Genomic DNA, 14682 nt, shown 5'->3' on the forward strand with positions numbered 1-14682 from the left:
TGATGCATCTGTGTTTTCATACCCTATCAAGCAGCAAGGAGCAGCCGTGCTCTTGGGTCATCCTCCCCTAGTCTCACAGAAATCCGTGCTGAGATGGGGTTAGACTTCAGGATCCCTAGTCCCACCCCATCCTCTCCTGAGCCTCAGTCTCCCTGGAGGGCTGCTGCCACCATGGGCACGGCCTCCTCGGGTAGCTGCTCGGATCGTGGCAATCAAGGTGGTAACAACGATCTACTATGCAAATAGGGAGATCTGCTAATTTTCTGTGAGTGCTACACGGAGCTGCAGGATATAGGCTCTGATGATCTCCAGTTCATTTCTAGTGAGGGTGTTTACTTGTGCCCTCAAAGGGTAAAAGTTAAGTGTTGTTCAATAATGAGTCATCGGTGATTAATGTTTGTGCAGGCAGCAGGCACTAGGACCTCTGGGACGCTGCATCTGCAGCCCTTACCAGAAGAGAAATCAGGAAATAACACAGTACCTCTTTCTGGGAGCATGCCCTTCGAAATAAAGCTTTGCAGCTACATATGAAAGAGAATTTACTCTCCGGGAATTAACGAATCTGAGTCCAGGCTTAGCTGTGAGCTGCCCTGAGACATCATTGCCTGCAAGGCCCTCCATGGACGTTGCTGGGAGGTAAAAGTGCAAGGGTCTGTTAGAGTTGCTGAGAGCAGGTGACGCATTGCCATGTCTGCTCTGAGCGGAGAGGGATGGACATAGCGTTGTAGTGTGAGAGCGTTGTGGTCAGTGGGGAAAATGGCCAGGCGTCACCCGTTTTTCAGCAAGAGAGCTGTACTTGCTGTTTGTCCCAGTGACCCTTAGTGCAGGCAGGTGTTTGTAAAAAAAGTTCTCCAGCTTGTGTTTCAAAGGTGTGTGCACAATGCACCCGGCTCCAATTCCAGCGCAGAGGTGCAATCTGCCAACGCGTGGCTCCCCTCCGGCCGCTGTGCCATTGGGTCCTGGCAGCTCCTCAGCTGGGGTAACTGCACTGGAAACAAGCCTGAACCCTCCAGTTCAGGGTTGGGATGGCTCCACCAAACCCCACTGTGTTTCTGTACTTCTCATCCTCATTGCAAATACTCAGGTTAACCAATCGAAAAAAGTGTAGATAGCTCCAAAACAAAGAGGGAGGAAAATACCTCCTCCCAGGCTTTCTGCCCGTGCATCCTGCTTGTGGGAACATTCATTCCAGTGATGGGAACCACATGGACTAAACATCTCCAAGAACAAGGCATGTGAGTGAAGGTGATTCGCTGCCATTGCCCGCCAGCGGCTGGGTGGAGGCACTGGCTGGTCTCCAGGCTCTGCCATGGGCAGGTATCTGTGCGCAGGTGCATCTCCAGCACTCCAAGCCCTAGTGCCGTCTGGGCAGAAGAGAAGCCAGGCCCTTTGGTGTTCAGAGTGGAGGATCTGTCCCTTCCAAGCACCACCTGCTGTCTGCACCCGGGGCAGGACTGAGAAAACAGTTGCTTCTTTTCATCAGAAATTACTGTCCTGGAGCAGCAGAAAATGAAGCACCAACTGTCAGCCACGGTCATCCTTCCTGGCTCAGCCAGCATGTCCCTCCTTGTAGCAGGTTGTACCACAGTGAGGGGTGTGGAGCAGACCCTGTCCTTGAGCTCTGTGCCCACGAGGTCCTCACTCGTCCTGGAAGTGAGCTGAGCAGCATCCAGTCATGTCAGACTCCAGCTGGGCCTGCTGCGGAACAGGGATGGAGCAGCTGCCTTTGCATCTCTAAGTCCACCAAGTGTGGCGTGAATGGGCTGCAGGATGAGAGGGTGTCTGTGCTAGCTAACAACAGCTTCTAGAACAGATAAAACTGCTTCCTGCTAATGTTAACCTTGCAACAGCTGCAGTTGTCCATTTTTTTTTGCTCTGGATAGGGACTGGCACGGTAAGTCCTTGGATCCTTGCCATCATGGAGACAGGCTGGGGTTTACCGCTGGTGATACAGAGGAGTGACTCTGACTTACACTCCAAAAGAGGAATAGAGAAAAGACTGTCATCTCTGCTCCAAGTTGCCAACTGAGCTCCCACACCTCTCCCAGCCCAGCAGAGCTAGGCGGCATTGTCCTGCTAGAAGTTTCCAAGAGGCCAGCAGTGGGGTTTCCCGAGAGCGGTGCAGTCAGTGCTGGGTCCCAGACCTGCATTGCCCTGCCCAGGCTCTCGTGTTCACTGAGCACTAAGAAAACCAGTGCGTGAATGAAATCATCTCTCCTCCTCCTCAGATGTTTCTCTTCTCTGGAAGCCAATGCTTCCCTGGTTGTTTTGAGGTCTTGGAAACAGAGAGGAGCACTGAGCTGCTGGGATAGCTTTGCACTATCTAGTTCTCTGGTACGAAGGAGTAAGGTGGGCACGCAGCAGATTCATCCATGTGGGATGTGCATCTCATTGGATGGCGTCTTTAGCAAAGCTGAAGAGCTTGAGTGCCGAGAACTGAGAAATCCCACCTTCCTTTAGAAAAGGAAAGAAAGCATCTGCCATGCAGTGACAGACAGAAATTTCAACTGCAGAATGGATCTGGAGGAAGGGTGCTGAAATCGGAACAAAACGTACAGAAACCATGACTTGACTGCATGGTGGGTTTGGGGAGGATGCCATGGTGTGGGGACGCACAGCAGCCCAGGCAGTGCCACAGAGGACACAGGCTTGGTGTCAACACCCCAGCAGGTGGGCTGTCCCCCCTCCAGCCCCCTGTGCTGCTGAGGCAGCGGGGGGGGGGGGGGTGCCCACTGAGTCCCACCATCCACAATTTCAGGAATTAGTGGATGGAATCCTATGGGAAACTGCCCTCAGGAACAAAGGAGCTGAACAGAGCTGATAGCTCTTTAAGGACATTTTTCTTTTAGAGCACAAGAGCTCTCAATTCCCTTATGTTAAAAATATCAGGCAAAGAAGGCAGGAAATCAGCATGGCTCAGTAAGGACCTCCTGGTCAAGCCAAAGTGTAAGAAGGAGATGCACAGGCAGTGGAGCCAGAGACATGTGTCCTAGGAAGAATATAGGGATGCTGCTTGGATGTGTAGGGATGGGATCAGGAAAGCTAAGGCACAGCTGGAGTGGAATTTGGCAAGGGATGTGGAGAATAATAAGGGCCTCTACAAGTACATTGGGCAGAAAAAGATTAAAGAAAATGTATGTCCCCTTTAAATAAGATGGGAGAGCTGGTGACAACCAGCTGAGGTACTCAACTTTTTTTTTTTTTTGCCTCACTTTTCAATAGTAATCTCTCTTTCCACATCCCTCAAGCTCCTGAACCTCAAGGCAGGGACTGGGGGAACAAAGTCCCTCCCATTGTGGAAGATCAGGTTCAAGCCCACCTGAGGAACCTGAACACACCTAAGTCTACAGGATCCAACAAGATGCAGCCCAGGGTCCTAAGAGAATTGGCTGATGTAATTGCCAAGCCACTCTCCATGATATTTGAAAAAGTTATGGCAGTCAGGCAAAGTTCCCAGAGACTGGAAAAAAAGAAACAGCACACCCATTTTTCAAAGGGTAGAAAGGAGGACCATGGGAACTACTGACCAGTCAGCCTCACCTCACTGCGCAGTAAAAACATGGAGCAGATCCTCCTGGAAGATATATCAAAACTCATGGAAGATGGGGAGGTGATTAGAGACAGCCAAAGCAGCTTCACCAAGGGCAGACTGTGCCTTATGAATCTAGCAGCCTTCTACAATGGAGTGACTGCATCGGTGGACCAGTGTAGAGCTACGGATGTCATCTACCTGGACTTCTGTAAGGCCTTGATATGGTCCCCCAACACATTCTTACCTCTACATTGGAGAGATATGGGTTTGAAGGTGGACTGTTAGATGATAAAGAATTGGCTGGAAGGCCATGTCCAAAGAGTCACAGTCAATGGCTCAATGGCCAAGTGGGAGGCAGGAACAAGTTGTGTCTCTCAAGGGTCCATCCTGAGACCAATACTATTTAATATCTTCATCAGTAGCATGTATAGTGACATTGAGTGGACCCTCAGCAGGTCTGCAGGTGAGACCAAGCTGAGTGGTACAGTTGATTTACTTGGGGGAGGGGATGCCATCTAGAGGGACCTTGACAGGCTGGAGGGAACATCATGAAGCTCAACAAGGCCAAGTGCAAGGTTCTGCACCTGGGTCAGGGCAATCCCCGGTATCAGTAGGGACTGGGGTGGATGGATTGAGAGCAGTCCTGTGGAGAAGGACTTGGGGGTACTGGTGGTTGACAAACTGGACATGAACCAGCAATGTGCGCTCTCAGACCAGAAAGCCAATTGTATAAGCAGCATGGCCAACAGGTTGGGGGAGGTGATTCTACCCTTCTACTGCACTCTGGTGAGACCCTCTGGGAGCCCCACGTCCCGCTCAGGGGGCCCCAGCACAAGACAGACATGGACCTGGTAGAGCAGGTCCAGAGGAGGCCACAGAAATAGTCTGAGGGCTGGAATGTCTCTCCTATGCAGAAAGGCTGAGAGAGTTGGGCTTGTTCAGCCTGGAGAAGGGAAGGCTCCAGGGAGATCTTATTGCAGCCTTTCAATATATAAAGAGAGCTTACAAGAAAGACTTTTTACCAAGGCTTATAGTGACAGGACAAAGGGTGGTGGTTTTAAACAGAAAAAGCGTGGATTTAACTTGGACATAAGAAATGTTTTACAGTGAGAGCAGTGAGACACTGGAACAGGTTGCACAGAGAAGCTGTGGATGCCCCGCCCCCGGAAATGTTCAAGGCCCGGTTGGATGGAGCTTTGAGCAACCTGATCTAGTGGAAGATGTCCCTGCCCATGGCAGGAGGGTTGCAACTAGATGATCTTTAAAGGTCCCTTCCAACCCAAACCATTGTATGAGTCTGTGATCCTCCCATGGAGGTGACACTGGGGATGAAGGGCTCTAGGAGGCAAGGACCCACAATTTTGAATTGGAAAGTGGTCAAATGCATCCCAGCATGACAAGTTGGTGGCAGGGGGAGCACAGGGGGCTTGCGCAACCATCTGCAGCCAGCGGATGTGACAATCCCACCTCGGCCCAGCCTTGTCCATCAGCGTCACCCCTGTGGCCGGCAGCCCCTGCAGCAGCCCTGCTACGTCCTGCATCAGCAGGGCCCCGCAGCCCGTGCCTCTCATGGCCCTGATGACTTGGAGCTGCTGAAACAAGAAGTTAAACAAGTTCCTGGTAAAACTGCATTCCCCCCCCCCAGCCTTAGCGATGGGCTCCTGTCGTGCCAGCGGTACTGGTGGCAGGTGGAGTGCATCTTTGGACTCCAAGGCAGGGAGAAGGGGCAGGGGCCAGGACAGTTGGGTCCTGCTCCCACCTGGGTTTGGGACAGGAGTGCCCCCAGGGTACAGCCGGTGCAGGCAGGGTTTGCCATCTGCTCTAAGCCTTTTTCTCCCTCCTGCGGTGCAGGGCTGCTCCAGGTGACGGACAGGCTTGCAAGGAGGTGCACTGGCCACAGGAGCCTGTGGGGACAGCAGCGGTGGCCTGGGACGGCCAGCTCGGCCCCCTCTCTCCACAGCCCACTTTGGTTTCCTCTCCACAGGTGGCAGCAGGAAACAACAGGGAGTCCCTGATGCACTGATGGCCGACCATGTCCGGGGTGAGTGGGGCTGCCACAGGGATGCCAGCACTTCCCCTGCTGACCACACGTCCCCCCAGGACCACAGCGGGCTGGAGGGGGGCTCATGCCCAGTCCCCCTTGTTCCCAGCCAGCCTTCACGTGGTCCTTGGGGGCTGGCCCCTATGGCTGTGGGAGGCAGAGGGGACCCAGCTCTTGCAGCCCCTGCTGATGCTGCCTTCTCCCTTGCAGAAGCATTGGCCCTCTGGGACACAGTGCGTCACCAAGCATGACCACACCAAACCCAAGCCCCAGGAGCTGGCCTTCCGCAAGGGTGACGTGGTCACCATCATCGAGGCCGCAGAGGTGAGCCCAATGGGTCCTTGGGGGACATGCTGCTGTGAGAGGGCATGGAAGGGGGGGCCTGTAGGGGAATAGACAGGGATCGGCGACCGGAAGATTACGGGATGTGACGGAAAGATAGACTCCTCCCCATAGGAGTGGCAGGAACAGGAACCGCAAGAGCTATATAAGCGTGTGACGCAGCTAAATAGACGGACATTTTGTATCCATCATATTGGTGTCTGTGCATCACTGTCCCCAGGGTGGGTAGAGCCCTGTGTCCCGGAGGTATGCGGCCCAAGATAAGTTCTCCCGTAGAAGCGTACAGCTACAGGGGCCCTAGTGCCATCAGCTGAGCTGCTACGAGCCAGCTTCCCCCCTTCCCAGCCGGATCCCCCCTTTCCTTCCCTTGCTGTGAGACTCTCTTGCCCCCAGGGCAAAGGCTGGTACCATGCCAGGCACAACGAGACAGGGCAGGAGGGTCTGCTGTCAGCCAGCATGCTGTGGGAGCGCAGCACCATCCGTGTCCACCCCAAGCTCAAGCCTCATGCTGTGAGTACAGCAGGGGGGACCCAGGGGAGCCAGCAGCCCAGATCAGCCCCCGCCAGTTGTGGCAGCAGATGAGTCCAGCACGTTTTCCCCCCAGCCAGGTTTTGGGCGGGCAGCTGGGGGCAGAGCAGCCTGTAGACATGCTCTGGTAAGGGAGAGATTTGCTGGGGCCAGCGCCTGGCTTTAAAGGCCCCCAGTTGTGCCCACCCAGCTTGGATGGACCTTGCAGGGAGGGGGTTTATGCAATGGGCTCTGTGTACCTTTGGCAGGGGCTCTGCTCTCCCTGTCTCCCTGCTGGCAGTGGAGGAAGCCCGCTGGCATGGCCCCTCTCCCCAATACCCCTCTCCCCAGCTGGTTCCACGGGAAGATCTTGGGGGTGGAGGCAGTGCAGGACCTGCAGCCTGCTGAGGACGGGCTGTTCCTGGTACACGAGTCTATCCGGCACCCCGGCGACTATGTGCTCTGTGTGAGCTTCGGCAAGGAAGTGATCCACTACCATGTGGTGCACAAGGAGAACACGCTCAGCATTGACAGCCACCTGTACTTCTCCAACCTCATCGACATGATCGAGGTGAGACCCCCCCCACCCCGCCCCCAGGCAGGGAGCCCCGCCAGTGCCAGACCAAGGGCAAGAACCTTATGGGGTCACACAGAGCAGTGGCAGGTCCCTGTCACTTTCTCCTGCAGTTTTGATTGGGTTTCTTCGTCCCTGCCAAAGACGTGTGGCTCCCACTCAGTTTGGGGTGCAATGGACAGATCTGGGATGCCCTGGAGATGTCCTCTCCTGTGAACCAGCCACACCGGTAGCAGTCCCGGTCCCCTGCCCAGGGCCACATTCCCCCCCCATCCCGGCTCATTCGGTGCTTCACGCAGCAGTGGGGCTTAGGGCATTTTGGAAACATGCCTCTGCCACCCCTGGACGAAGTCTGAGCCCTGCCAAGGCTTTGAGACTTTTGCAGTGTTTCTGTCCCCTCCAAGCTGCCCGCTCGCCTGCTGACCCCGTGGGGCTGCTGCATTAGCTCTCACCCTTCCAGCGAGCTCTTCAAGGTCTATCTTTGCCCTGTCTTTTTGCCCTGTCTTTGCTGCTGCCCATCTCCTCTCCGGGGGGGTTGCACTCCCATATGTTTTCCTCATTTAGACACAACTTCTGCTTTCAGGTAGGTCCTTTCCCCTTTCAGCTGCCCTGGTCCTGCTCTGTAACTGCAACTGCCATCCTGCTGCTTCCGCTCTGTTCTGGTCGCCTCTGCAAACTGCTCTTGGCCACTGCAGCATACGCCGGGGGGGTTTAACCCCATCAGCTGCTGTGTGGCTCACCTGTAGCACCCTATATCACCCACGGTCCGTCACAGTGTTTCCCCGGCTGTGCCTGGAGGGGAGCAGGGCTGAGACAGGGGCTGCGGATTGCAGTGCTGGGGAGAAACACAGTGTTTTGCACTGCCCAAGCTGAAGGGGCTCCAAGCCCCTCGAGGGTGGCAATGGTGCTGGGGTCCTGTGGAGCATCCTGTGGCCATTTCCCAGCTCCACAGCCCAAGCCTGGGGGTGAGAGGCGGCATCACCACATCACCTCTGTCTGTCCATTCCTTGGCAGCACTACATGAAGGAGCAGGGAGCCATCTGCACCAAGCTGGTGAAGCCCAAACCGAAAACCGGGGTGAAGTCAGCCAAGGAGGAGTTGGCCAAAGGTAGGGGATGGTGGGGGAGGGTTGTGGTCCAGGTTTTGGGGACAAGGCAGCATGGCCCCCTGTGTCCCCTCACAGATGTCCTGCAGGGTGAGTATATGGGGCAGAAAGTGGCTGTGAAGAACATCAAGTGTGACGTGACCGCCCAGGCCTTCCTTGCTGAAACAGCTGCCATGACGTGAGTGCCCTGTGCAGGGGGTACAGCCCAACCCTGCCCTGTGTCCTGGGGATGAGCAGGTGCCCCCTTGACCCAGATCCCCTCCATTTCAGGAAGGTCCGGCACAAAAACCTAGTGTGTTTGCTCAGAGTGATACTGCACAACGGCCTCTACATTGTCATGGAGTTCATGAGCAAGGTGAGAGCACCTGGCTGGTCCTCGGCCACTGGGACCTGTCACTGCTCAGATTTGGGAACAAAATCCCTGTTTGGGGGGCTGAGTTGGATGGATACCAGCTGCTGCAGCCCCTGCGGGAGGCAAAGTCTCTGCATGGCTCCGTCCCATTGGTCTTCATGCATTTCTCCTCCCCTATCAGGGCAACCTGGTGAACTTGCGCACATGGGGCTGGGCACTTGTTCCGACAGAGCAGCTCCTCCTGTTCGCTCTGTAAGTCCATCTCCCTCCCTCCAGGCTGGGGACCGGTGCTCTGCGTCCCCCGGGGCACCCCCAGGGACACGCGGTGACACAACACTCTGCCTCACTTGGCCATGGCAGGGATGTGGCCCAGGGCATGGACTACCTGGAGTCCAAGAAGCTGGTGCACAGGGACCTGGCTGCCCGCAATATCCTAATCTCCAAGGAGAATGTGGCCAAAGTGAGCGATTTCGGCTTGGCCTGGGTCAATCCCAAGAGTGCAGATGCCACTTTGCTGGCCATGAAGTGGACGGCCCCGGAGGCCCTGAAACACAACATGAGCAATGGTGGGAAGGGCAGGGAGCCAGGGGGTCATCCCAAAACAGCTTGCCCTCTTGGGTCCCCCTTGCTCGTCCCCCCTCCCACCAACCCATTCCTGCCCCGTGGAGGCTTCTGGCACATTCAGCCCTGCATCTCCCGAACTTGAGGCTCTGTCTTGACCAGCCCTCACCCTGGTATGTAGCAGGGGTTGGGGCAGCTCTGGCAGGAAGCGGAGGGGTGGACCCAGGGCCATGCAGGTAATGGGAAGGGAGCGGGGGTCACACCCTGGAGAGTTGGGGGTGGCAGGGGGCAGGTGATGGGGGTCCAGCACAGCCCACAGCTGCCTTCAGCCTCCCCTCCTCCTGCCACCGCAGAAATTCTCCTCCAAGTTGGATGTGTGGAGTTACGGGATCCTCCTGTGGGAAACCTTCTCCTTCAGGTGAGCGCCCTACCCCAAGCTGGTGAGTGCTGTGACAGGGGGTGCCGCAGGTCACACCCCGCTGGCACCGATGGGACAGGGACATCCCACTGTCCCCTGGCCAGGGAGAGCCCCCAGCGGGGCAGGGAAGGGGGTCCCAGCTGGCTTCTCCATTCTGCCAGAGCCTGAAGGAGGTGACAGAGCTGCTGGAGCAGGGGTACTGCATGGAGCCCCCCGAGGGCTGCCCGCCCGCCGTCTATGCCCTGATGAAAGGCTGCTGGGAGCTGGAGCCAAGCAAGCAGCCATCCTTCAAGAAACTCATGGAGAAGCTGCAGAAGGAGCTGAAGCACCTGAGGGACATTTAACTCCTATCCCACTCCTGGGACCCATGGCCAGAAGCTCCCCTGGACCCGCTGGGCTTGGGAACAGCACAGAGAGGGGCAGTCGGGTAGTGGGGTGGCCCGCAGCACTGCTCTCTCTGGTGGAGATGGGGCAGCAGCTGGGGGGGTCCTCTCCTCCCCCAGGGTGCCTGAAGAGGAGGCAACAGCCTCCCTCCATCCCAGGACAGGTCCTTCTTCCCACCACCCAGCTCAGAGAAAGCTCCCATGGGATTGATCTCTCTCGACCTGCTGGGGTGGGGAGAGTAGCCCCCAAGGGGGGCTATACCCCACCCTGGATGACAGGTGCCCCACATGCAGTCCCTTCAAGCTGCCCCTCACAGTGACAAGGGACAGGATGGGACATCTTCACTCACTGGAAGATGAAACCCCGCACAGGGAGGCTGGGCACAGCCAGCTAAACCACCCAGATTTGGGCTTTTTGATTAAATCAAATAAATTAGTTCAACAACATCTTTAAGCCTCTGGGCTCAAATTAGGCCTATCTCTCACTTGCAGCCTGGCAAAGCACAGAGAAAGGCTTGGGGGGATAACAGGCGCTCTGGCCCCCAGAGCCCCCCGCACGCAGCCTGGCCCCTCTTCCCTTGGGGCTCTGTGCAGCCAGGGATTAGTCTTTTAATCAGAGTCTGTATGGGAATCACTTGCATATAGATTACGGGAGCGGGGCACATCCTCCGGCAGCAGGAAGCCCCCTGCCCCACTGTCTCCCAAGCAAACTCGAAGGCTCGGTGGAGCCGGGATTAACGGGGGCACGGGGCCACATGTGAGCCTATGTGTTTGTGCATGTGCACCCACCTGCCGCCTTGTCTTCCTTCCAGTCCTTTGACCTTGGATTGAGTTTTTTCAGCTAATCCTCTTGTGTCTCCTCTGCGCCGACTTCTTGCACCTCCAAGCCCCTTGTGCTGGTGTGGGTGGCTCTGGGTGCCCACAGCGCAGGGTTCCCCAGAGCAGGATCCAGCCCTGTGGGTGCTGCCCTCCATTGGGGCCCATGCAATGGGGGTCTTTGATCCAGGGTGCGCTGGGGCTCGGCGGCTCTTTCTGCCTCCCCATTACCCCAATGGGGCAGCACCTTGCTGTCCCCCTGGACCGAGGTTCCTCCCAAGCACCCTTGGGTGCAGCGAGAGGTGCAGGAAGGTCTTTGCACCCTGGTGGCTGTAGCTTCCCCTCCTAATGCCTTAATCCACCCCTGATCCGCAGTGCCCCTGGGACAGCTGGTCCCGCTGACCTTGCAGGCACCTGCCCTGGGCAGGGACCTGGCGGTGCTGGGTGCAGCAGGGCATGGGTTGCCACAGCCGCCCACCCATGGCCGCCTTCTTCATGGCCACCCTGAAGAGCTTTCAAGGGGGCGAGGAGGAGCCACCCAAAGGGGCCCCCAAGGATGGCAAGGCAGCCACGCTGCCCAACGGCATGGCCCACGAGGAGTTTGAGGAGTACCAGCGGCAGCTGCTGGAAAAGTAAGGCTTTGCCAGGGCTAGGGGGTCATTTGGGGTCCCCCATGCACCGAGACCAGCGTCCCACCCACTGTGGGCTGTCCCTGGGGTGGGACAGGGACAAGGAGGCAGCTGGGGCAAGGGACAGGGGCAGAGTGGAGGTCCCTGTGGGTGCTGGCACAGGGCTGGGACAGTGGCTCAGTGTACCATAGGTGACAAGGGGCACCCCTGCGTGTCAGTGCCCCAGAGCAGTGGGTGTCTGGTGCCAGCCCAGCACCCATGGAGCTGAGGGATGACAGGGACCAGCATAGGATTACATTAAGTTCCCACCTCCCTGGGTCCAGGTGCTGTGGGGACCCGGTGGCCCAGCATCTGGTAGCTGAGAGCCCACAGGAGGAGCAAGTCCCTCCAACAGGCACCATCACTGACCATCTCTGCCGGGTGCTGGGGTTGGAGGGGCAGGTTGTGGCCCCTGCCCCCAGATCCCCATTGCAACCCTCCTGCAGACCTTTGCATCCTCTTCTCCTGCAACCCTGGCCCAGGGCTGGCACAGCCACGCTGCTGCCAGAGGACCAGGGTGATGCCAGGGGTGTTTCTGGCAGGGGGCTCGGTGGGGGGGTGGGTGACAGTGTGGCACCGGCTGCTGCAGGATCGAGCAGGACAAGGTCTTTGCGCAGAGGAAGGCAGAACGGGCCACCGTGCGGATGCACCTGCAGGACAAGTAGTGCCTGGCCCAGGTAAGGATCAGCCCACCCACAGTGGGATCTCGGGGGTCTTCCCCCAGACCCCCCATCCTGCGGGACAGCCCCAGGCCGGGCAGCTGCCAGGCCTCCCCCAGGACGGGAGATGATTCCTGAAGAGGGCAGCAAACGGCTGCTGTGTCCGTCTGCACCATCCGCCTGCCTGTGCATCTGTCCAGCTGTCCAAATCTGGAACTGGGCAGTCCCGGTGTCCCCCCAGCATCCCCAATGCCCCCACAGCACCTGGCCGGCCCCGGGGGACCTGCTCTCCCCCACCCCGGGGCCGGTGGGCGCCCGGGTCTGCCCACACCCCCAATGCCCTCTCCCACCCACATGCAGGATGAGCGGGACGATGCTCAGCTGCACGTGGTTGGTGGCGCTGTAGCGCTGCCCCAGGAGCTGGCCGCCATGGTGCACAGCGAGGAGGAGGAGGAGGATGGCGGTGCCAGGACCTTCACCTTCCTGACAAAGCTGCGGGAGGTGGATCTGCCAGTGCTGCAGGACCATGCGCTGGGCAGCATGGACGAGGTGAAGCAGTGCACCCTGATGTAGCATCGCTGCCCACCCTGCTGACGGGTGACACCGGCAGCGTTAGGGCTCAGCCCCTGCCCCCCACCCCCCCACCCCAGGAGCGATGGGTGTTACAGGTGCTGTTATCGGGGGGGTGTGTCCTAATACATGCTCGGGGGGGGAGGGTGGGTTTTCCTCCCCAAAACCATTCCCTGTTGCTTCTCTGGGGTGCGCGGGGTGGGTGCAGGGTGTCTGGGTCCCCTCTAGCCATGCTGGCCAAGCCCCTCCCTGCAGTGCCCCTGGTGTGAGCACCCGGACAGGGTGGGTGGTGGTTCCTGATGCTCCATTACCCCCAGGAACCAGCCCCAGGGCCTCGTGCACCATTTGTCTCAATAAATGCAGCGTTTGCTGGCACCGGTCAGGTCTTCCTGCCTCTCCTTGTCTGCACAAACCCTGGGTGGGAGGGGAGGACACGATGACACTGATGCAGCAGGGCTGCTCCACATGTCCCCCAGCCAGCACTCACCCCATTGCACTCAGCTGCCAGATCCATTCCTGCCTTCTGCAGCAGCCCTGGGCATGGAGGCACCCCCACAGAGCACTGGAGCCAGCAGGACCCAGTGCTCCCCCAGGGTATTCCTTGGGGCAGCACCGGTAGGGGTGAGTGGCAAGCCTTTATCCCCACCTCGAGCATCCCCCTGCCAGCGCAGGCAGCGAGGGGGCTCCTTTGGCTGGGGACAGGATGCCCCGCTGCATCTTGCCCCTCCGGGGACTTGTTCCCTGCTCCCGGGTGTTTGGCGGTGGCACTGGCTTAAACACCGCCTTGCCGGAAGGCTGGGGGCTGCTGAGATCACTAATACCTGCCTATTTTAGTGAGGTCTAATCTGCCTGAGTCACTTGTCCCTGAGGACTAAGCTTGCTGAACCCTTGTAAAATGTACCGCCAGCGCTGGCCCCAACGGCACCTCCCTGCCAGAGCAGGAGCAGCCAGGGGAGTCACGCTGTGTTTCTGTGAAAGAAAGGATGCGCTGAGCCACCTCCGTCCTCCCCACGTCGGGGCCATCTGCTCTGGAAAGGCCTGTGGGGATGGCCCTGCACCAGGCTGCCCATGGCTGTGGTGGCAGGGCTGGGAATCCAGCGCAGGTGGGCTGGGAGTCGGGCGCTATCACAAGAGCCACAGGTCTCAGCTGCTCCAGCTGGAGCACCCGGAGCTGCAGGAGCTCCAGCAAGGAGGTCCCTGGATGCACAAGGTGCTGGGTTCCCCCACCCCGGGCACCCCCACCTCCAGGTACCAGCCAAGGGGCTGGTGACTGCTGGAGCATCCCAGGGAGCATGGGACAGGCACGTCAGGGCTTGACACCTGGGAGCCTCCTCATATTTGGTGGCCCTGCTGCCATCCCCACCGTCCCTGCCGTCACTACCATGCCCACTCCAGTCTTTCTTCAAAACTTGCACAATCTCCCAATCTGGCACAAAAATACACCTGCGTTGCATGGGATGGGGCCATACATGTCCCCAGCAGTCACCCAGCCAGGTCGCCGGTGGGGTGGCAGCAGCCGTGGCACCCTGCTCCCACCCCACGTCCCTGCTCTCCCCAGAGCTGGGGCTCCACGCCAAGTGCCAGCCACTGGGACACTGGCGCCGAGGTCCCCAACGTGCCCTGCCACGGCAGGCTCCTCCATCCCCGCTCCGCACCGAGGCCTTACCCGGCCCCAACAGGCAGCCCAGCTCCCAGTGGGGCTGCACAGGGGCTCCCAGTGCCAGCTGGGATTTGGGTCAGGACCCTCCACCAGGTCTCCTTGGCTAATCGTCCTGCCCCCCCGCCCTCCCCACGCTGCCACCTGCCTCCCACTCAGCACCCTTTTGGGTCACCCCTGCCACCTCCCCACCTGCCCAAGGCCTCTTAATGAACTAAAAAAGTGATAAATCCCCGGCCAAGCTGGTCACGTGAGGCTGGTGGCCCCCAGCCACCCCCTGCCTCTGGCCCCACTGCCCCGGTAAACTGACGCAGCATCTCTAAGCGTTAGCAGCTTTGCCCGCTAATAGGATTAGGGAGGTTTAAAACTGTCATTTGAGTGAACTAAACCCCCTGATACTCTGCATTGCACCTTCTTAACCAATTTGCCTTCAATTAGGGTAATTGGGAAACTAGCAAAGAAGTATAGCATTAATATTTTAAAGTGATGAAGCGATT

The 14682-nt window shown here is 58.2% G+C and overlaps 1 protein-coding gene and 1 pseudogene across 1 annotated transcript; both read left to right on the forward strand.

Annotated features, from left to right (window-relative positions):
- The first annotated feature begins 404 nt into the window (after window positions 1-404).
- On the forward strand, window positions 405-10257 carry MATK (megakaryocyte-associated tyrosine kinase). The gene is given in 11 exon segments (XM_064469511.1): window positions 405-636; window positions 5517-5573; window positions 5784-5897; window positions 6309-6414; window positions 6764-6993; window positions 8011-8279; window positions 8372-8456; window positions 8635-8705; window positions 8814-9009; window positions 9368-9454; window positions 9594-10257. Coding segments are annotated over 10 exon segments (1350 nt in total). The 5' UTR covers window positions 405-636; window positions 5517-5564; the 3' UTR covers window positions 9777-10257.
- A 609-nt stretch (window positions 10258-10866) lies between these two features.
- LOC135316333 (complexin-3-like) lies at window positions 10867-12560 on the forward strand (annotated as a pseudogene).
- Window positions 12561-14682: the final 2122 nt, after the last annotated feature.

This window comes from Phalacrocorax carbo, chromosome 19, assembly GCF_963921805.1.
Source record: "Phalacrocorax carbo chromosome 19, bPhaCar2.1, whole genome shotgun sequence".
Classification (NCBI taxonomy): domain Eukaryota; kingdom Metazoa; phylum Chordata; class Aves; order Suliformes; family Phalacrocoracidae; genus Phalacrocorax; species Phalacrocorax carbo.